The following is a 20,296-nucleotide window of genomic DNA, read 5'->3' on the forward strand; positions in this document are numbered from 1 at the left end:
TCTGGGAGTGGAGCCCCAGCCTTGGGATTCCCAAGTGTCTCCATTCAGTGATCAGGACTGAACACACAGGAATCACCATGGAGTTTGTGCTGAGCTGGGTTTTCCTTGTTGCTATATTAAAAGGTGATTCATGGAGAACTAGAGATATTGAGTGTGAATGGGCATGAATGAGAGAAACAGTGGGTATGTGATGTGTGGCAATTTCTGACCTTTGTGTCTCTCTGTTTGCAGGTGTCCAGTGTGAGGTTCAGCTAGTGCAGTCTGGGGGAGGCTTGGTACAGCCTGGGGGGTCCCTGAGACTCTCCTGTGCAGGCTCTGGATTCACCTTCAGTAGCTATGCTATGCACTGGGTTCGCCAGGCTCCAGGAAAAGGTCTGGAGTGGGTATCAGCTATTGGTACTGGTGGTGGCACATACTATGCAGACTCCGTGAAGGGCCGATTCACCATCTCCAGAGACAATGCCAAGAACTCCTTGTATCTTCAAATGAACAGCCTGAGAGCCGAGGACATGGCTGTGTATTACTGTGCAAGAGACACAGTGAGGGGAAGTCAGTGTGAGCCCAGACACAAACCTCTCTGCAGAATGCTTGGGGGAAATCAGCTGTGGGGGGCGCACAGGACCCACTGATCAGAGTCATCCCCAGAGGCAAGTTGCAGATGGAGGCTGGTTTCCTGTCAGGATGTGGGACTTCATCTTTTTAGAGTTTCTCTAGGGAATCTCTCTAAGTTCAGAATTCTGTGCTTACCAATGTCATCTCTACATATTTTTAAAATGATTATTTTAATGTGAAAACCTATTCTCCTATGCACAAAACACAGATTGATGCTTACAGAGATGAAAAGCCCTCAACCTTGTCACCAGGATCAGAGTACTGAGGAAATTCAGGGATACCTGGTGAGTCTTCTCCAGTCAGACTCAGGACAGAAACCTCAGTGAGATTCCCTGACTAGGACGGTCTTTAGGAATTGTGATCACAGCCAATACAGTCTGGGCCAGGGTCAGTGTCATGTAGAACCTCACAGTTTTCATGCCTGACCCTTCTCCTGACACTAAAGTATGCAACTTAGTATCAGCACTGATCTGGGGCCCCTTTTGCTCTTAGCCCACTCTATTTCTTTTTATTTGTTGTTGTTGTTCTTGCTCTTCCTTGTGCTGTTCGTGCTTCCTGTAAAATGGGGATGTGGTTCTTGCTGCCAAAGCTCGAGGTCTCAAGCCCATTCCCTGCAGCTGAGGTGGGGCTCAGGCTGTGGCTCCTGCAGCCACATGGGAGAGGCTGATAGGACTTTCCTCTCTCCCATTGCTCAGCACTCTCCAGTGTGTCATGTGGAGACTCACCTGGGAATGCAAGTGGCCAACAGTAGTGAAGAGGATGAGCTTGTGTGGTCAAAATGGGATGTGGATGTGAAATTTATCCTGTGCTGTGCAAAGTACCAACAGAGTGAGTCACCTTCCTCACCAGCAGTGTTAGAAAGAGGGTGTGAAAGTTGTCAGAATCAAAATAGATCCACTTGTGTTAAAACCTTGACAAATGGAACTAGGAATGACAATGAAGGAGGTTTCCCATGCACATACTCCTGATAACAAGAACGACCATGAATGGATTCTGCTTAACCACAACCTTTGATAGAAGCCACCATGACCTTATAAAAATCACTTCTACAAGGACATCTTCCCAGCAAATCACTGTTTAACCCTATATTGATGCCAACCTTGGTATTGACTCTATAAGCAAGGAAAATCCTCTCAAAACAATTTATGTAACCCACCTCATTTTCACTCATAAACCTATGGATTGACATCCTGGAGTCACTGCTGCATTTGTTGTTAATTGTAATTAGCCCCTTTTACAATGTTTGTGACTGTTTTTCTCCGATGTCTCTTGGAAAATAAATAATTTACAAGTTGATGGCAGTAAAGAAGCTATTTAGGATATTTTTAACATCCTGTTGAATATTTCTGCATAGCACATCGATCCCCTAAAATACTTCGCTGTATTGGCATGTGATAAATCAGAGTATAATGCTGAAGGTAAAATGGAAAATACATGGGCTTTTGATGAATCAAGTCATAGGGTGATATTGTCTTTGCCCTTGAGGAAGCAGACCATGGGCTGTTAAGTTATAGTGGGAGTACCTTTGGCAAAGGGATTTCATGAGTTTCTGAATGTTATGCTACTTTCAATTTAAGAATGCAACTTGTCATTTATTTTTACTTAAATTTTTCCAGAAGATATTTGGCAGTAAGGACAGGGTAGCATTCGTGTGATACTGATGACTTAGAGAATTATTTTGTAATTTCTCCTGTAAGGTATGCACATTGCTCACTTGATACAGAAGGTCAAATGTCACAGGTGGGAAAATAGGAATAAAGCAAATTTTATTAAATGTCATGACTGTAGTTTTTGGCAAGGAAGTGCTTCATGTCAACCTGAAAACAGACAGACAACAATAAAACATATTCAAACCCACAGGGAGTCAGACCTATGTCCTTCTCTCATATAAGTACAAGGCTTTGCCACATCCAAACTATCCTTTAGGCTCCAGGGTATAAAATGCTTTTGGACTGTGGAAGCTAACAGCTCTCCCCTCAGGCAGGGCTAAGGTATCTGGGGAATGCAGAGTTGTGTTCATGAAGAAGGTGGCATTATGTCTGTCTTCTCCTGTGCCTGGTGACAGCTCCCCCAGGGTGAGTGTCTCAGATGTGGGTCTATGGGGTGAGTGTAGGTACATGTGACTGACAGGGACTGATTCCCCATGTACTCACATGCCCTGTCCAAGGAGCAGCTGCAGGAGTCAGCCCTGGACCTGAAGAGCCTGCACTGCCCCTCTGCATCACCTGCACTGTTTCTGGCCACTCCATCACAACCAGTCCTTACTACTGGGCCTGGATCTGCCGGCTCCCAGGGAGGGGCTGAAATGGATAAAATGCATTGCTAGGGGTGGTGGGAATCCATTCATCTTGTGGAAAATGGCAGCATCTCTTTATTTTATACGGCAGAATCATGTTATATTGTGTACACATACCACATTGTCTTTATCCATTTGTCCATCGACAGACACTTAGTTTCCATATCTTGGCTGTTGTGAATAATGCTACAATAATCACAGGAGAGCAGGTATCTTCACAAGGTGGTAATTTCATCCCATATGGGTATATTTCCATAAGCTGGATCGCTGGTCATATGGTATGTCTGTTTTAATTTATTTAGAAGCCACCACACTGTTTTGCACAATGGTAATGATGGGAATGTAGAATGTCATAGCCACTATGAAGAACAGTTTTAGATTTGAGGTATAATCCAAAAACACATAGTGTTTGATCATGGTTCTCATATGAGGCTCTAATAAACCTAGTGGAAGTCCAGAAAGTTTTCCCACCTTGGGCAAGGATGAGTTTGCCCCTAATTATCTTTAAGGCAGAATATTTGCAGAATGTGAGATGGAGTCTGTTGGCAGGATTCAGGATGATTCAGTAATAAATAGTAATGGCACAGAAAAATAGGGAGTTAGAGACATGCAGAGAAAGAAAGAGATAGAGAGAATATGAATCTCGTAAGAGGAAAATCTGCTGGATATCAGTGTTGGGTTTTCATTCACAGAGACATCAGTGTGAGTGAGAAACCATGAAGTCAAGTGAGGAGTGGAGAATATGTTCAGTCTGAAAATCAGCATATTCTCAGAGGCACCCATTGCCCCATGACACAGGTGGAGAATTTTGGAAACCAGTGAAGTGTGAGTTCACAATAAGTGATGAAGTTATCATTTTTCCAAACTTTCATTAATATGCAAAGTATTTCTATAGATCACTCATGCACATACACACAAAATGTGTTTTTGCATTTATGGATGTCTAGAGAAAAATAAGAGAAAATTTTTCCAGGTTGCAGAGATCTGTTTAAGTTGCAGATTCCACAGGAGAGTGTCTTTGAATGAATACTGGTCTATTAATTAAATAGTTCAAAATTCTCTCTGTTGGAGCAGCCTTCCAATTATGTAGATTTCTTTATTGCTTCTTGAGTTGTGAAACATAAACCCAAGGATTGACTTACTGGAATTCGACTGGTGTGTTCATAAAATTTCTGATAAGTTTTCTCCCAGTGATTTGAGAATAGCTTTCCTGTTTTTTTACTCAAGGAAATGAATTTTCACAAGGTTTCAGGACATCACATTTCAGGTGTTTTACTTAAAGAGACTCTGCCTGGGTGCAGTCAGCTTTCTTCTAACCATGAACTCACTTCTTCAGCAAACCATTCAGTTTGTGCCTCTATTAAGAATTACGAAGCTTTTAAACTTCAATGCACTGAAAATCATGCCCCTTGAATTAAATGTGGATTGGCACTGACATGAATTGGCCACTCTTGGATATGTATCCTATATTATGGGCTCAACATATTAGCGGACTGAGAATCCTCCATTAGCTGCCTCTGACTGTGGCACTGACCAGATTGAGAATCCTCAGTCATCCATGGAAAAGAGAATCCTTAGGTTCATGGGGTTTTTGGAGACATTCAGGTGAGTGGAGGGGAGAAACAGGACTGGGGGTGGCCAGCCATTTCAACAATACTGGGAATGATTAGCATCTAAGTATAAAGCTCTGCATCACTCAAAACACCCTGCATGACAGGCTGACAGGAAGAAATCCAACCCCACAGTGGCTCCATAGCAACTCTTTAGTATACTTGGTAGTGAAGCTCTTTCAGGGAAGAAACGTCCACTCAAGGGACTCAGTGATGCTTCTCTGAGCTACAATAAACAGTGTATTGGACCCAGGTTTCTCTGAGTTCAATGTGATGATTACACTCAGCTGCTGCTCCAATGAGTTTAAATGAGCATGTGGCAATTTAGATGGGCCTGGCTGTGTGGTATGTTATATGTAAATCTGAACTATGTAAACATAAAGGGCATGTCTGAACTAGTGTGAGGGTGAGAGATCTTAGAGGCCCCACACCTCACACTCTTGTGCTTATTTGCTCCAGGAACCTCCAGGTTCTTCGAGTGAAAATTGACATAGATCCTTTCCTGGATAAATCATCCAAAGACCTAATCTCTGAGAAATACACACGTACATTTCTCCAGATAGACCATCCAGGGGAAAGACATATCTAGAACCTTATCTGTATTGGGTAAGGTAGTCCATCTCCATTACAGACCCTCCCAGCAGCCTTCCTTTATCATGAAAGTGGATAAAATTAGCCGATACTGAAATAATCCTATAATATTATAGCCAGAAAAGGGAAAGCATCAGTTTCATTTCTGGAGACTCTGCATATAGGTCACAGCCCAGAGAAAAAAAGGATGATTGAATTATTAAGAATCAATTGTAAGAACATATAATACTTCCAGGATGCACACTTTGTTTTCTCACCAGTATAATCTGGGTTAAAGATGAAAGTGTGGCAGTGCACAGACTCTATCTGAGGAGGAGAACATAGGGAAACTGAAAGACAATGGCAGAGAAAAAGACAAGGACAGTAGGAAAATCTGAAGCCTCTGACATAAATTTTTTGAAGACAAGGTCTTGGCAAATCCATTGACCTCAGATTCTTTTATCATGGGGCATTTTCAGGGTTCCTAGCTGAGAAAAAAAATTCATGCACTTCCCAAGTCTCCACTTGTATTCTGTTTGCCTTAGATCGCTAAGAGGAAAAAGCCATAAACCTAGGCCTAGTGTCTGTGTAGGAGGCGCTTTTATAGGCTAGAAAATAGTAAGAAAGGAGAATATGTGTTATTGGAATAGCATATACAAAGGTGTCTTTATTCTGAATGTATCTGTACCTGCAGATATTCTCAGATGCAACATTCAACTGCAGGAGCCCAACGAAGAAACTAGGCATTCCCCAAATCCTACAAGTTTTTGTATTCATTATGTGTCCACTGATTCAGGAAATGTGAAGCTTCAGAAAAGGGACTCCCTTCTGAGTCATAGAGTCTTTTCTGTGGGTATCCCTCAGTAGGTTTAGTGAGGCTAATCAATTGTTAAAAGACATGGTGTCGGCAGCATATGGTGTCACTGGCAGAGAATTCTAAACCAGGACACAGCCACTTCATGCTGGGCTAGAGACTCTGAAGGAAAATATCTGTGAGCCCCGACAGAAACCTCATTGTAAGGCAAGAGCCTGGGTGAAAGGGGGCACTTGGGAGCCACCAAGCACAGGTTCCAGCCCTGGAGCAGGTGCACAGCTGGGGAGGAAGTTTCCTCTCAGGGCCTGGGTTTTCCTTTGTCAGGAAAAAACAATCTAAAATAACTGTTCAAAAAGTCACTGACGTGCTTTAAATATTCTATCACATCAAAACCATTCATATAACTTAAGGCACTGAGAACTATTTTTTGAAGTGTGTTTCTAGAACTATAATATCTTAGTAGTGAGAATATGAAGGATGGGCATGTTTTTACTAATTCTATGGGTACAGATTAGTTGAAGAAACTTCATTCCTATGAATAAGAAATTCAGATGTCAGTGTTAAGTAATGTTGCTTACATTGTGTGAGTGACAGGGCAGTAGTGGATCTGAGAGTGTGGCAGGTGCACAGACCAAGTGAGTCAGAAATCAATATGGAAAGGTGAGGGTCTGTGGATATGAACTGAAAGTATGTAAATACTTGACAAAATACTAATAAATGGAGTTCAAAAATAACCCAAAATTGTTCTAAACACAAATTCCTTGACAATTACTTTGGGAGTAGAGAGTTCATAATGGACTCCAAACTCCTGCTTTATCTTCTTCTGATTCCCATTGTCTGTGAGATGAGAAAATCAGCTCTAATTATGCATCACAGGGCAAATCTGTAAACCAACAGTGTTCAATAGAATTGAAGATCCTGGGGGATCAGGACATGAGTCAGGTGCTGGAGACAGTGTCTCAGGAGCACCCAGTAGATCTCAGAGGTCCCTCCTGGACACTCATGTGGGACATAAGCATCACTTTCTCAGAGTCACCAATGAGCTGTGCTGGTGCCTGATGGGTCCAGGAAAAGACCAAGGCACCTTCTCAGTGTGATGGAGAGTGATGGTTCCAAAAATGATCCAGGTGGTCTCTATGCTAATCAAATATAGGCTTACAGTGAGGAGCCTGTTCTATACGGGCTTATTCTTCAGTGAAAGGATGTCTGTCCACAGATGTTTATAAATGGAGCAGGGCATGCATTTCCTCAAGCAGGATTAGGACTTCGACCATCTTCATCTCACTCTTGTAAGGCTGATGTGTCATTTATCTTCCCTTTCTTATCACGGATTGGGCTTTGAGTTCAGAAAGGCTTTGTTTTATGAATATGCAAATATACTGATATCCACTGAGATAAATATGTTCTGTGCCCTGAGAGAATCACCTGAGAGAATCCCCTGAGAGCACATCTCACCATGGGCTGGACCTGCAAGATCCTCTTCTTGGTGGCAGCAGCCACAGGTAAGGGGTTCCCAGGTCCCAGTAATGAGGAGGGGATTGAGTCCAGTCAAGGGGGTTTTCATCCATCCTGTGTCCTCCCCACAGGTGCCCACTTCCTGGTGCAGCTGGTGCAGTCTGGGGCTGAGGTGAAGAAGCCTGGGGCCTCAGTGAAGGTCTCCTGCAAGGCTTCTGGATACACCTTCACCTACTGCTACTTGCACTGGGTGCGATGGGCCCCTGGACAACGGCTTGAGTGGACAGGATTTTAGTTATTTGAGATATTTTTCATATAACATTTATTCTGCAAGCAAATTTCAGGGATTGTAGAATGAATCACATTAACAAATCTGATACAGAACTTCCTCTGAATCAATCTTTGTAAACATCAATTTCTGAATCGACGTTGTAAATACTTCGGAACACAAGCACAAGTTCACATTTCAACTCTACTTTTATCTCTATTTAAAAAATGCCAAAAAATCTCATTTTGTGCATGTAACGTTTTGAATTCCCACCATCAATGCATGACATTTCTTGTTTTTCCACATTCATGTTACCATTTATCATCATGAGTATTGTGTGAGTTTTAGCCATGCTGATAGGTGAGTAATGGCATCTAATATTTATTTAAATGCACATGTCCCTAATAAACAAATTTATATTAAACAATTTTTATATAATTTTTGCTGAGATGCCTTTCCTGATATTTGGTTCATTTTTATCTCCATTGTTTTCTTTGCATTAGTTGTAAGTTTACTTGCATATTGATTATAAAAGTCATTTAACAAATTGAAAGAATTGATTTAACAAATATATGACTTGGAAGTATTTTTTCCCAGTCTGCGGTTGCCTTTTTCTCTCTTATCAGTGGGTATTTCAAAAAATATGTGTGTGTGTGTGTGTGTGTGTGCACAAATTTAGACAAAAAACATAAAAAATTATTCATTCATAGATCATGTATTTGGCATTATATCTGAAGTCTCATTATAAAATACACTAATAGTGATTATTTATTCCATGTCTCTAATCTCAGGACACAATCAACTCATGAATGTTTAGCCTTCACCTATTGATTGGAGGAATATCTGCCTCAGATATTTGGAATACTTCTACAAGAAGACGTGTTCTTCTTCCCATCGTTTCTTTGTTTAATCATCTATTAACATCCATATTGGTTTATGGATGTCTGTTTCATACTCTGAAGAAGATCCATGCTACATTATTCATTTTCTTGTTCAAATCTCCACAGCTTTATTAGGTGCTGGGAGCTCATTTAGTTTGGATCCTGCATCCTTACAGCAAAGCTGATCCTTTTGTTTTTGAACACTTCCCTGTTTCCTGATATTAAAATAGATTCTAAGCTTGTTTCTTCATCACCTTTTTCATACATAGAATTAGCCATTTATATAAAGATTGCTTGTTTCTGATTTTAAAGAATAGTGCTAAAATAAAATATTGTGATAATGGGTATGTGTGTTGTTAATGTGGTATAAGTACTTCTGGGACCTCTCAACCTTCTGTTCTAGTAAATGAGCATGTTTATATGAATCATGTTTATGGACCCATTGAAACTATGTATCTAATCTTCTGTAACTTGATTACATTAAAAATGAGCACACACTGGTCTCTCCACCCAATTATGCTGCCACATGGACCTTTCTAACCTTCCTTTCTTGACTGTCCATAACCATCCACTACAAAGTGAGGAATCCCATCCAACCATATGCCATTTGATTACTTAGTTGCACGATTTCAGGACACATGCATAGCGGTTTCAGAAATGTAAAGCTGTACCCTTGTAGGAAACATGTTTATCTACTAGATAGAGTACTTATGTGTGATTTCTTTACAATTTAAACTTAGAGAACCACCTCATTTTCAAAGTTGCTTACTTCAGGAACCTCATTTTCCACTTTCTTCAGTGAAGTCATTTCAATTGCACTGTATAGTTTCATTTATTTGAAATTCTGTAAAAGTCAAAACTATACTCAGGTAAACAGAGAGGATATTCCAGGAATTTAGAGAGTGGGTGTGAAATAAGTAAAACAGGCCTTGTTTAAGAAAAGACTATTTTAGTGATATGCAATGGTTGAGACAAGACACAATTAATTTGTCCCAGCTCATAATTTTGTGATGGACAATATAAACCTAAATATACACAATTAAAAATATATTTAGGAATTCATTAACCCCTGGATAAAATGCAGACTGTACAAAATTATCTAATAACATATTTGGGAGTGTGGGGATATTATGAGATGCATGCAACAAAGAAGGAAGTAATTTTCCTCATTTACATATAAGATGTTTCCATTTACTAAAGATATTTTTTTGAAAAAAATCAATTTTCTAATTGACCCAGGTTTTCTCTTCCTGACAAGCAAGTAACCCAGAGGATTCCTTTTCTTTCCTAGATTGAGAAAGATTTTTCCCAAACGTCAGCTGAGTTCAGGCATACCCTGTCCCTGAATGCTCATTTACCCTCAAATGGGTACACACACCTGTCAACATGTGGGCTCTTCTGTCAGACAAACACACCTTTACTCATGTGGATTCTTCCATCAGACAAACACACATGTCCCCACATGGACTCTTTCCTCAGACTACCACATATGTCCTTACATTTACTCTTTCCTCAGAAAACAGACATTTCCTCACGTTTACTCTTGTCTCAGACAAGCAAACACGTCCCCATGTGAACTCTTCACTCAGATAAGTACACATATGTCCACATTGACTGTTTCCTGACACAAGTCCATATATCTGATGTTGAAATATGTTGCGAAAAGTGATCTCAAGATAATGATAATTATAAACCCCCTCCCTAACAAGGTGTAGATCTGCATTATTTTCATTGTAACTCAACTTTGCCACATGGTCGGGAACAGTGGTTTCCAGCTCTAAGTGTACTGATTACAGAGAGATGTCTGTTTTCTCAGGAAATGTATTTTTATGTTCTTACTGGATGTATTTGATGATAACGTTTTCTACTATGAAGATACCTGAATAGTGTCCACACTGGAGAATAAGAAAGAGTAATTGGCAGATTAACCCTGTGCCTCCAGACCCAGGAATCCTTTGACCCTGCCCTCCCTGAAATGGAGACACAGAGGACAGATGAGCAATTCCGAGCGGTGCACCCATGACCACAAAAAGAAAGACATGGAAATGTGTCCCCTCCCCTCCTCATGAAAGGCAGCTCATCCCCTGTTCCTTCAGGCCCTGGTGAGGAGCCATCCCATGTGTGTGCCCTTCCTCAGTGTCCACACCGTGGGATCTGCACTGATCTGGGCTTCCCTTCTCATCACCCTCAGTATTAGTGGCCCTTGTGAATCAGGTCCAGCTGGGGCTGCTTCACATGCGGCTGTTCTCAGTCCATTCTCTCTGTGTTTGCAGAAGTCCTATGTGAAGTTCACTGGTGGAGTCTGAGGGGGAATAATTGTACAGCCCAGCGGTTCACTGAGCCCCTCCTGCAAAGACTCTGGATTCACCTTCACAGATTGCAGCATCAGCTTGGGCCAGCAGACTCCAGGCCTGGGGTTGGTGTGGGTGGCAACAGGGAGAAATTCAAGAGGAAGTTTTTACATGCACCCTTACGTGCACGGTCTCACTGACATCTTTACTTCTTTTATCATGTTTGTTTTGTAAATCACAAAGAATGGTGCATTCTTCATCTATTCTATACTTGTTAAGTATTTTTGGCATCTTTTAAAAAACTGGTAACTTTATCCTATGTAATATCCCTGTTAAGTCCTAAAAGTCTTTTTTGATGTCTATTTTTTCTTAACATTATACAGCTACTATAGATTTATTTTGGTTAACATTTTCATAATCCATGTTTTCTCATCTTTAGTTTTTACATTTGTGAATATGTACTGTAATTTTCTAATACATAGCTTCTAGTTGGGGCTTGTTTTTTTAAATCAACTATAGTAAGTTCTATTTTTAAACTAATATTATTTTTCTGTTATCTTGTTTAAATTAGCACTTCACAATGACGTTTATTTCTCTATTAACATATAATCTAATTCACTTTTATAAATATTATATTGTTTACCATAAGGTTTACAATAAGAATTGTATATAATTAGATTGTATAAGAAGTGTATATAATTAGATTCTATAAGAATTGTATATAATTAGATTCTAATGCAGATACTGTGATGGCCTTGATATGAAGAACAGAGACAGTGTAACTGTGTGCTTTGAATTCCTCCTTCTCACCACTCTTTCTTGTTTATTCCCAATTTGCACTTACATATGCTATAAAATATAATATGTAACTTTTTATTCCTTTTACAGTTATATAATATAGCAATTACAAAGATAAAAACTGCACTTCATCTTGATTTTCTCATTTTGTACAGTCTTAATTTCTTCGTATAGATTTATGTTTTGAATGTATATCACATGGCTACTAGCAGAGAAAGTTTGTTAAAATGTGCACTGAAGCATGAATGTGCTGACAATAAATTGTCTCAAGATCTTTTTTTAATGACAGAATTTTATTTGCCTTTCACTTTTAATGAAAATGTAATGCATGTAGAATTCCAGTTTGCATTTCACTTGTAATTTATTTTCTTGTGTTTATTATTTTATTCATGGAGACGATCACACATTACATTCTGCTGGGCCTTCATTAACCACATTTCTATGAATCTAGTCAGGGTTGGATTTCAAGTGTATGGTTGCCACGGCTATCAGAGTTGAAGTCAGCTTCTCCTGTTCACAAAAATTCAGGTTCCTCCAGTGATACCCACTTTTGTGCCCCGGTTTGGCTCTTCCCATTTCTCTCCCCAGAGAGAGCCTGTCTCTTTCATCTGTGGCAGGTGCATCCTGCTGACACTTTTACTTGGTGATTGTTTGTGGGGTGAAGGGGCTTGGACACAGGGGGATGTTCTCCAACCTTCTGACCGAGCCTCCTTCTTAGCTATGGGTGGTGAGAGTGGCTCTGAAGCATGGTCTTCCAAGTGTTCCTGTTCCTTCCCTTCTCCAAGTCAGAGTGTCTCTTCCCAGCCACAGTGGTTTTTCGTCAGTGTCCTCAGCTTCTGACCCACTGTCCTTACCCCACAGACTCAGGACTTCATTCCTCAGGAAAGAGATGGGAGGTGATTCTGGGTAGAGTTTCCTTGGTGTCCTCTGTTTCCTTGTGTTCTAGTTGATTCTACCAGTGCCTGAAGGACACAAGATTTAATAAATGTCTCCCACATATCGTGAAGGGGGATTCAGCATTGAACACAGCTGCTATTCTTCCTCCCCAGTCAACACCACAGGACAGCAGGTGGGTGACTTGTCTGGGGATTTCCTCAATTCTGTAGGAAAAGCCTGCAAGTGCCAGGAGTTTCACACTCTCACACCCTTAGCACACACATCCTCAACAACTCATGAAACATTTCCAGGTTAGCTTTTTCCTATCTTCAATACTATACAACGAGTGGCACCTGCTCCAGGTACTCTAATAAATGGACCCTAGTTCTCTCTGCAGGCCCCTATTTCTCAGATTTCAGGGTTTTTTTCTCTGTGACATCAACTCAGATATGTTGAAGCGTTCATTTTTCGTAGTTGTTCAAGTTTCTTATTAATGAGGTCAGAAGAAGATCATTTTCTCATTTTTTTTTACATTCCCATGCTTAGTATTTGCTTTCTAAATAAAATTCAGAAACGAAGACAAAATATCAAATATCCACTATTTGGTGCATTGTTAAACAATTTGAGAAATATTCATATACTGAAATACAATGAACAATTGAAATCAAGGCATGCCCCAGTGACATAAGAATGTGAGGACATTATCAAATAATTGTGCTGAGTGTAGGAAGCTAAAGAATTCACAGTAAATCTCCTGTGATTTCATTTGTATAAATTGTAGAAAATGCAACTATTCTAAATTAACATGGAGAGGATCTGAATTTTTCTGAGAAAAGTGTGGTGAGAGTAACAAGATGGTGAAATAAAATTACAGAGAAGTGAGAGAAAAAAATTAGAGGTTAATTTAATTGCTAATAGCATGATTGAAGTGCTGATTCAAAGGCTGCACACATATACCAACATTTTCCAAATTGTACACTATAAATTTGAATTCACTATGGATTGAATTTTTGAATAAAGCAGTAACAAAAAATGAGTATATTGGCTGAGGAAGAGGAAGAAAGAGATGAATATTGACACTTGAATAATCACGGACTCCTGAAAATACACACATGTGAACACTGATTGCATATTTCAGGTAAGCACTAGAAAAAGCAAAGTCACATAAAGTTGTTATGACAGGTGGGACATCCTGAAAACCTCACTAGGCATGTCCCACATCGCCCTGGAGCTGTCTCAGGGGAGCAGTCTCCTCCAGTGTTTAGAGGCACAGACACAGGTAATAGGGCTAACTCTGGCCAGATGTGTGATATTGGACACATTGCACAACTGCTCTGTTATGTATGTAATTCATCTTCTCTACAAATGTAACATTGACACTTGCACTGAATATATTCTGCAAATGTGTAAACATTAAATAAGATGATGACTGCTAATTGATCATCAAGGCACAATCACATAATCTGAAGTTATATTTTCCTGAGAGATAGGATTACCTCCAGTGTTTTCTGGGATGCTCTCATCTGCTCTGGGCACTGCCCTCTCCTCAGCTGTCCCACCACAGAGCTTGCTATATAGTAGGAGACATGCAAATAGGGCCCTCCGTCTGCTGATAAAAACCAGCCCAGCCCTGACCCTGCAGCTCTGGGAGAAGAGCCCCAGCCCCAGAATTCCCAGGAATTTCCATCTGGTGATCAGCACTGAGCACAGAGGACTCACCATGGAGTTTGGGCTGAACTGGGTTTTCCTTGTTGCTATTATAAAAGGTGATTTATGGCGAACTAGAGACACTGAGAGGACGTGAGTGAGATAAGCAGTGAATATATGTGGCAGTTTCTGACCAGGTTGTCTCTGTGTTTGCAGGTGCCCAGTGTGAGGTGCAGCTGATGGAGTCTGGGGGAGGCTTGGTACAGCCTGGGGGGTCCCTGAGACTGTCCTGTCCAGCCTCTGGATTCACCTTCAGTAACCACTACATGAGCTGGGTCCTCCAGGCTCCAGGGAAGGGACTGGAGTGGGTTTCATACATTAGTGGTGATAGTGGTTACACAAACTACGCAGACTCTGTGAAGGGCCGATTCACCATCTCCAGGGACAACGCCAAGAACTCACTGTATCTGCAAATGAACAGCCTGAGAGCCGAGGACACGGCTGTGTATTACTGTGTGAAACACACAGCGAGGGGAAGTCAGTGAGAGCCCAGGCACAAACCTCCCTGAAGGGGTCCCAGAGACCACCAGGGGGCGCCAGGACACTGTGCACGGGGCTGTCTCCAGGGCAGGTGCAGGTGCTGCTGAGGGCTGGCTTTCTGTCATGGCCTGGGGCAGCCTCATCGTCAAATTTCCCCAGGGAACTTCTCCAGATTTACAATTCTATACTAACATTTGATGTCTCTAAATGGAAAACTTTTTTTTTTTTTGTTCCTTTGTTTTTGTAACAAGAGGAAACACCCTCACCTCCACAGAAGCCAGGGTGTCACTTTGGGGGCAGAAATAATCCTTTCATGGTCAGGATGAGAGTCCTGAGGAATCTCAGGGAAACCTGGAGAGTGTTTTCTAATTAGACTCAGAGCAGAGACCTCCATGGGAATCTCTGATTAGAACAGGCCTTGAGCTCTGATGGGAGCCAAGAGAGAGGCTCACCCAGGGTCAGGGTCCTTAAAACCTGATGGTTTTCACAGCTATCCCCTCTCAACTTGTAAAACTGTGCCCATCTGACTCAGACTGATTCAGCTGACCCTCTTTCTGCTGATCCATTTTCCATCTCTGTAGACTTGATTCTCACAGTTCCCTATCTTCTTCTCTTCCCTGAAAACAGACGATGTGTTTTCTGTAGTCAAAATTCCAGGGCTTGGGTCTGCAGGACCTGGGTAGGCTGAGGGGACTTTCTCACTCACCATTGTCTGGACACTCCTGTTGTCTTCTGTGCATGGAGGCATTTGGAAAATGTAGTGGACATTAGCCATGAAGGGAATAATACTAGTTTTCTCCAATGGGATATTGATGTAGAGCTGATCTTGTGCTTCTCACACTATCTGAGTTTGGACTCTCACCTGTGACTTTGAGAAGAGCTGGGGATGGGCACTCCATTGTGCTGTGAGCTCTGGGTAACAATAATTGTAGAATCTGGCTAGGCAGTTTAAGGTCAATACTACTGGCCTTCGGGAAAGACAGGCTGGAATTCCTGGGAAGATCTGCATCTGCCGTCCCCCACGGAGCCCCATCGTCTTCTGTTATGCTGTCTTTGAATCAGTCCCAACTAGATTATCTAGAACACTCTTCGTGACTTAGGAAAAAATAATGGCAGGCTCCACTAACACCTGTATTATGCCATGGGAGCAACACCTAGGCTAGTGTGTGATTGAATAGATGAGACTACGGTCTAGTCAAGGTGACAGGTAAAATTGATTGTTGCCATTATGATATTTTATTTTATATTTGGCAATATAATCATGCTCATATTATAAATATTTTTTGAGACGGAGTCTTGCTCCGTCGCCAGGCTGGAGAGTGCAGTGGCACGATCTCAGCTCACTACAACGTCTTCCACCTCCCAGGTTCAAGCAATTCTCCTGCCTCAGCCTCCCGAGAAGCTGGGATTACAGGTGCGCGCCATCATGCCTGGCTAATTTTTGTATTTTTAGTATCGACGGGGTTTCACCATGTTGGCCAGTGTGGTCTCGATTTCCTGACTTCGTGATCTGCACACCTCGGCCTCCCAAAGTGCTGGGATTACAGGCATGAGCCACCACGCCCGGCCTAGTTTTATTAATGTCTGTCCATACCAGCAACTACATACCTATGGGGACATTAATTTACATCTGCAGACATATGTGTAAATACACAAGCCTATACATACATGTGTAGTCATTTATATTTAACATTGTAACAAAATAATTCTAAAATATTTTCTAAAGAATTAAACTTAATGATGAGCTAAATATAAATTAGAGTAATCTATAATTGATTTCAACAATTCTCTATAGTTTACATAAGTGGATGTCTATTTCTAAGCTTTAACATAGTGTATTCGTCATTTTAAAATAGTCAAGAAAAAATTACAAATGTTCTTGTCACAAAAAAGATAAGGATTTGACGATTTGAGGTAATATATATGTGAATTAACTCGATTCAATTATTCCATATTGCATTCACAAACCATAACATAGCTTTGTGCCCCATAAATATATACAACCAAATTTCTCAATTTTCAATGAAATTTTAATTATATATTTTTAAATCTGATGTCTCTCCTTGGATTAAGCCACCTCCTCAGGGTTACAGGGCTCTTCCATTTTCTCAACATGCTGTTATACCAGATGAGCACAAAAAAATTAATTTCATTATGCTTAGCTTTAATTTTTCAAAACAACATAAAGGTGATAATTTTAACAATAGACGTATTACAACCTACTATACATGAGACCCTTTCCGTGCTTCAAGGTTTCTTCTCAGGACTTTACATGTATTGCAAATTTTCATTTTTCTCTGATATGGAATGCTGATTTCTCTTTATTACAGATTATGAGTTTATTTTTTAAATTTATCTCTTAAAATTAATTTTTTCAAAGTCCCACTCAAACCAGGGTATTATTAGAACTTTGAAGTGTAATAGTTGGACCAACTTTGAGAATACATTCAATTTAGTTCACGTGCTCTCAAGCATCTTTTTTTTCTTTAAAAGTTATCAGTTGTAATATCACACAAAATATTAGTAATTTATACTAATGACACAGGTTAAAATGTTGTATAAATAATTTAATTACATTTGATTGGAAAAAAGGAATATATGTTCCTCATGTCTTGACTTTTTTTCTTCTCTATGAAATGCATGCATATTAATTATTAAGTTTAAGATGTTACCTTTGTCTTTTTGATTTCTGGGATTTAATTTTAGTACATATACTTGAATGCATTTTGTTAATTCATATAATAATGTTCATATTTTGGATAGGGTTTTAATATTAATTTTATTATTTACTGAATTTTAAACTATTCTACAGTTTTTTATTTTTTGTTTTTATGAGATAAAATTTACATATAATAAAATATGCGTAGATCTGAAATGTATCACTAGAGAGTTTCTGGCAAATGTGAATACCCTTGTTCTCAATACCTAAGGTAGCTGAAGAGCAAGTCCATCCCCACATCGTGGGTTTTCCCTGTTCTTGCGGTCAACTCCTGCAAGGGGAAATGTTTTGATTTCTGACGCTACAGATCCATTTTTTTTTTCTGTTTTGAACTTTATATAAATGGAATCAAACATTATAGACCTTTTTTTCGAAAGGGGCTTTGATATTTTTGAGATTAATTCATACTATTTAATGTATAAAATTAGATCAACATATTGTCATTTATTCAATTCGTAGACTGACTCTGATATGAAACCTCAAAGTTTTCACATACGTATGGAGAGAGAGAGAGGAAGGAGAAAGATTTTATATCTGAGTCAGTCCATTAAGTAAATAAATGAGAATATTTTGATTTATTTTCCTGTTGATGTACTTTAAATTTGTTTCCATTTTATGAATATTATAGGCAAAGCTGTTTCAAATATATTAGTGTAGGTTTTCCTATATTGCTTCATTTTTGTTAAGAAAATATGAAGTATGTATTTCTTTTTTTATTTTTGATTACTATTTATTTCTATTTTAAATTTTACTTTAAGTTCTGGGATACATGTGCTGAACATGTAGGTTTCTTACATAAGTATACATGTGCCATGGTGGTTTGCTGCACCTATCAATCTGTCATCTAGGTTTGATGCACCTCGTGCATTAGGTATTTGTCCTAATGCTCTCCCTCCCCTTTCCTAATGCTTTTTCTCCCCGACATATCCCAGTGTGTCATGTTCCCCTCCTTGTGTCCATGTGTTCTCATTGTTCAACTCCCACTTATGAATGAGAACATGTGGTGTTTGGTTTTCTGTTCCTGTGTTAGTTTGCTGAGGATGATGGCTTCCAGCTTCATCCATGTCCCTGCAAAGGACCTGAAATCATTCTTTTTTATGGCTGCATAGTAGTTCATGGTGTACATATGCCACATTTTTTCATCCAGTCTATCATTGATGGACATTTGAGTTGGTTCCACATCTTTGCTATTGTAAATAGTGCTGCAATAAACATACATGTGCATGTGTCTTTATAGTAGAATGATTTATAACCCTTTGGGTATATACCCGGTAATAGGACTGCTGGGTCAAATGGTATTTCTCATTCTAGATCCTTGAGGAATTTCCACATTGTCTTCCACAATGGTTGAACTGATTTACACTCCCCCCAACAGTGTAAAAGTGTTCCTATTTCTCCACATTCTCACCAGCATCTGTTGTTTCCAGACTTTTTAATGATCAACATTCTAACTGACATGAGATGGTGTCTCATTGTGATTTTGATTTGCATTTCCCTAATGACCAGTGATAATGAGCTTTTTTTTTCATATGTTTGTTAGCTGCATAAATGTCTTTTTCTGAGAAGTGTCTGTTCATGTCCTTCACCCACTTTTTGATGGGGTTGTTTGGTTTTTTTTCTTGTAAATTTATTCAAGTTCCTTGTAGATTCTGGATATTAGAACTTTGTCAGATGGATAGATTGCAAAAATTTTCTCCCATTCTGTAGGTTGCCTGTTCATTCTGATGATAGTTTCTTCTGCTGAGCAGAAGCTCTTTAGTTTAATTAGATCCTGCTTGTCAATTTTGGCTTTTGTTGTAATTGCTTTTGGTGTTTTAGTCATGAAGCCTTTGCCCATGCCTATGTCCTGAATGATACTGCCTATGTTTTCTTCTAGGGTTTTTGTGGTTTTAGGTTTTACATTTAAGTCTTTAATGCATCTAGAGTTAATTTTTGTATAAGGTGTAAGCAAAGGATCCAGTTTCAGTTTTCTCCATATGGCTACCCAGTTTTCCCAGCACCATTTATTAAATAGGGATCATTTCCCCATCGCTTGTTTTTGTCAGGTTTGTTGAAGATCAGATGGTTGTAGATGTGTGGTGTTATTTCTGAGGCCTCTGTTCTGTTCCATTGGTCTATATAACTGTTTTGGTACCAGTACCATGCTGTTTTTGTTACTGTAGCCTTATAGTATAATTTGAAGTCAGGTAGCATAATGCCTTCAGCTTTGTTCTTTTTGCTTAGGACTGTCTTGGCTATACGGGCTGTTTTTAGTTTCACATGGAGTTTAAGGTAGTTTTTTCTAGCTCTGTGAAGAAAGTCAATGGTAGCTTGATGGGAATAGCATTGACTGTATAAATTGCTTTGGGCAGTATGGCCATTTTAACAATATTGATTCTTCCTATCCATGAGCATGGTATTTATTTATTATAAAAGTAACTTTAATTTTTTCAGTTTTACTAAGGTACAACTGAAATATTTTTAAATGTATATCTTTAAGGTGCACCACTTCATGTTTTGATATTGTGTTAGTCCAGTCTCACACTGCTATAAAGAAATGCCTGAGACTGAGTAATTTGAAAAAAAAAATAGATGCTTAATTGGCTCATTTTTCTGCAGACTGTACAGGAAGTGTAGTAGCTTCTCCTTCTGGTGATACTCAGGAAAGTTAGAACCATAGCAGAAGACAATAGTAGTAGACACGTCACATGGCCAGAGCAGGGGCCACAGGAAGAGAGGGAGGTCTACACAGTTAGACAAACAGATCTTATGATAACTCACACAATATTATGAGAACAGCACCAAGAGTCGGTGCTAAACCATTCATGAAAGACCCACCCCATGACCCAAGCCTCTCCCACTGGGTCCCAGCTTCAGGATTGAGGATTATAATACAACACGAGATTCAGGCCAGGACAAGTTGCAAACCATATCAGATAC

At 39.7% G+C, this 20,296-nt stretch overlaps 2 gene segments (V, D, J or C); both read left to right on the forward strand.

The window, feature by feature from the left end:
- The first annotated feature begins 77 nt into the window (after positions 1 to 77).
- LOC100983961 (immunoglobulin heavy variable 3-23-like) lies at positions 78 to 2,916 on the forward strand. The segment is given in 3 exon segments: positions 78 to 123; positions 232 to 538; positions 2,856 to 2,916. Coding segments are annotated over 3 exon segments (414 nt in total).
- Positions 2,917 to 7,358: 4,442 nt separating this feature from the next.
- Positions 7,359 to 15,293, forward strand: LOC129394297 (immunoglobulin heavy variable 1-3-like). The segment is given in 4 exon segments: positions 7,359 to 7,404; positions 7,489 to 7,651; positions 9,765 to 9,767; positions 14,501 to 15,293. Coding segments are annotated over 4 exon segments (375 nt in total).
- The last annotated feature ends 5,003 nt before the right edge of the window (positions 15,294 to 20,296 follow it).

The sequence above is a fragment of the Pan paniscus genome, chromosome 18 (assembly GCF_029289425.2).
Source record: "Pan paniscus chromosome 18, NHGRI_mPanPan1-v2.0_pri, whole genome shotgun sequence".
In the NCBI taxonomy this organism is placed as follows: Eukaryota; Metazoa; Chordata; class Mammalia; order Primates; family Hominidae; genus Pan; species Pan paniscus.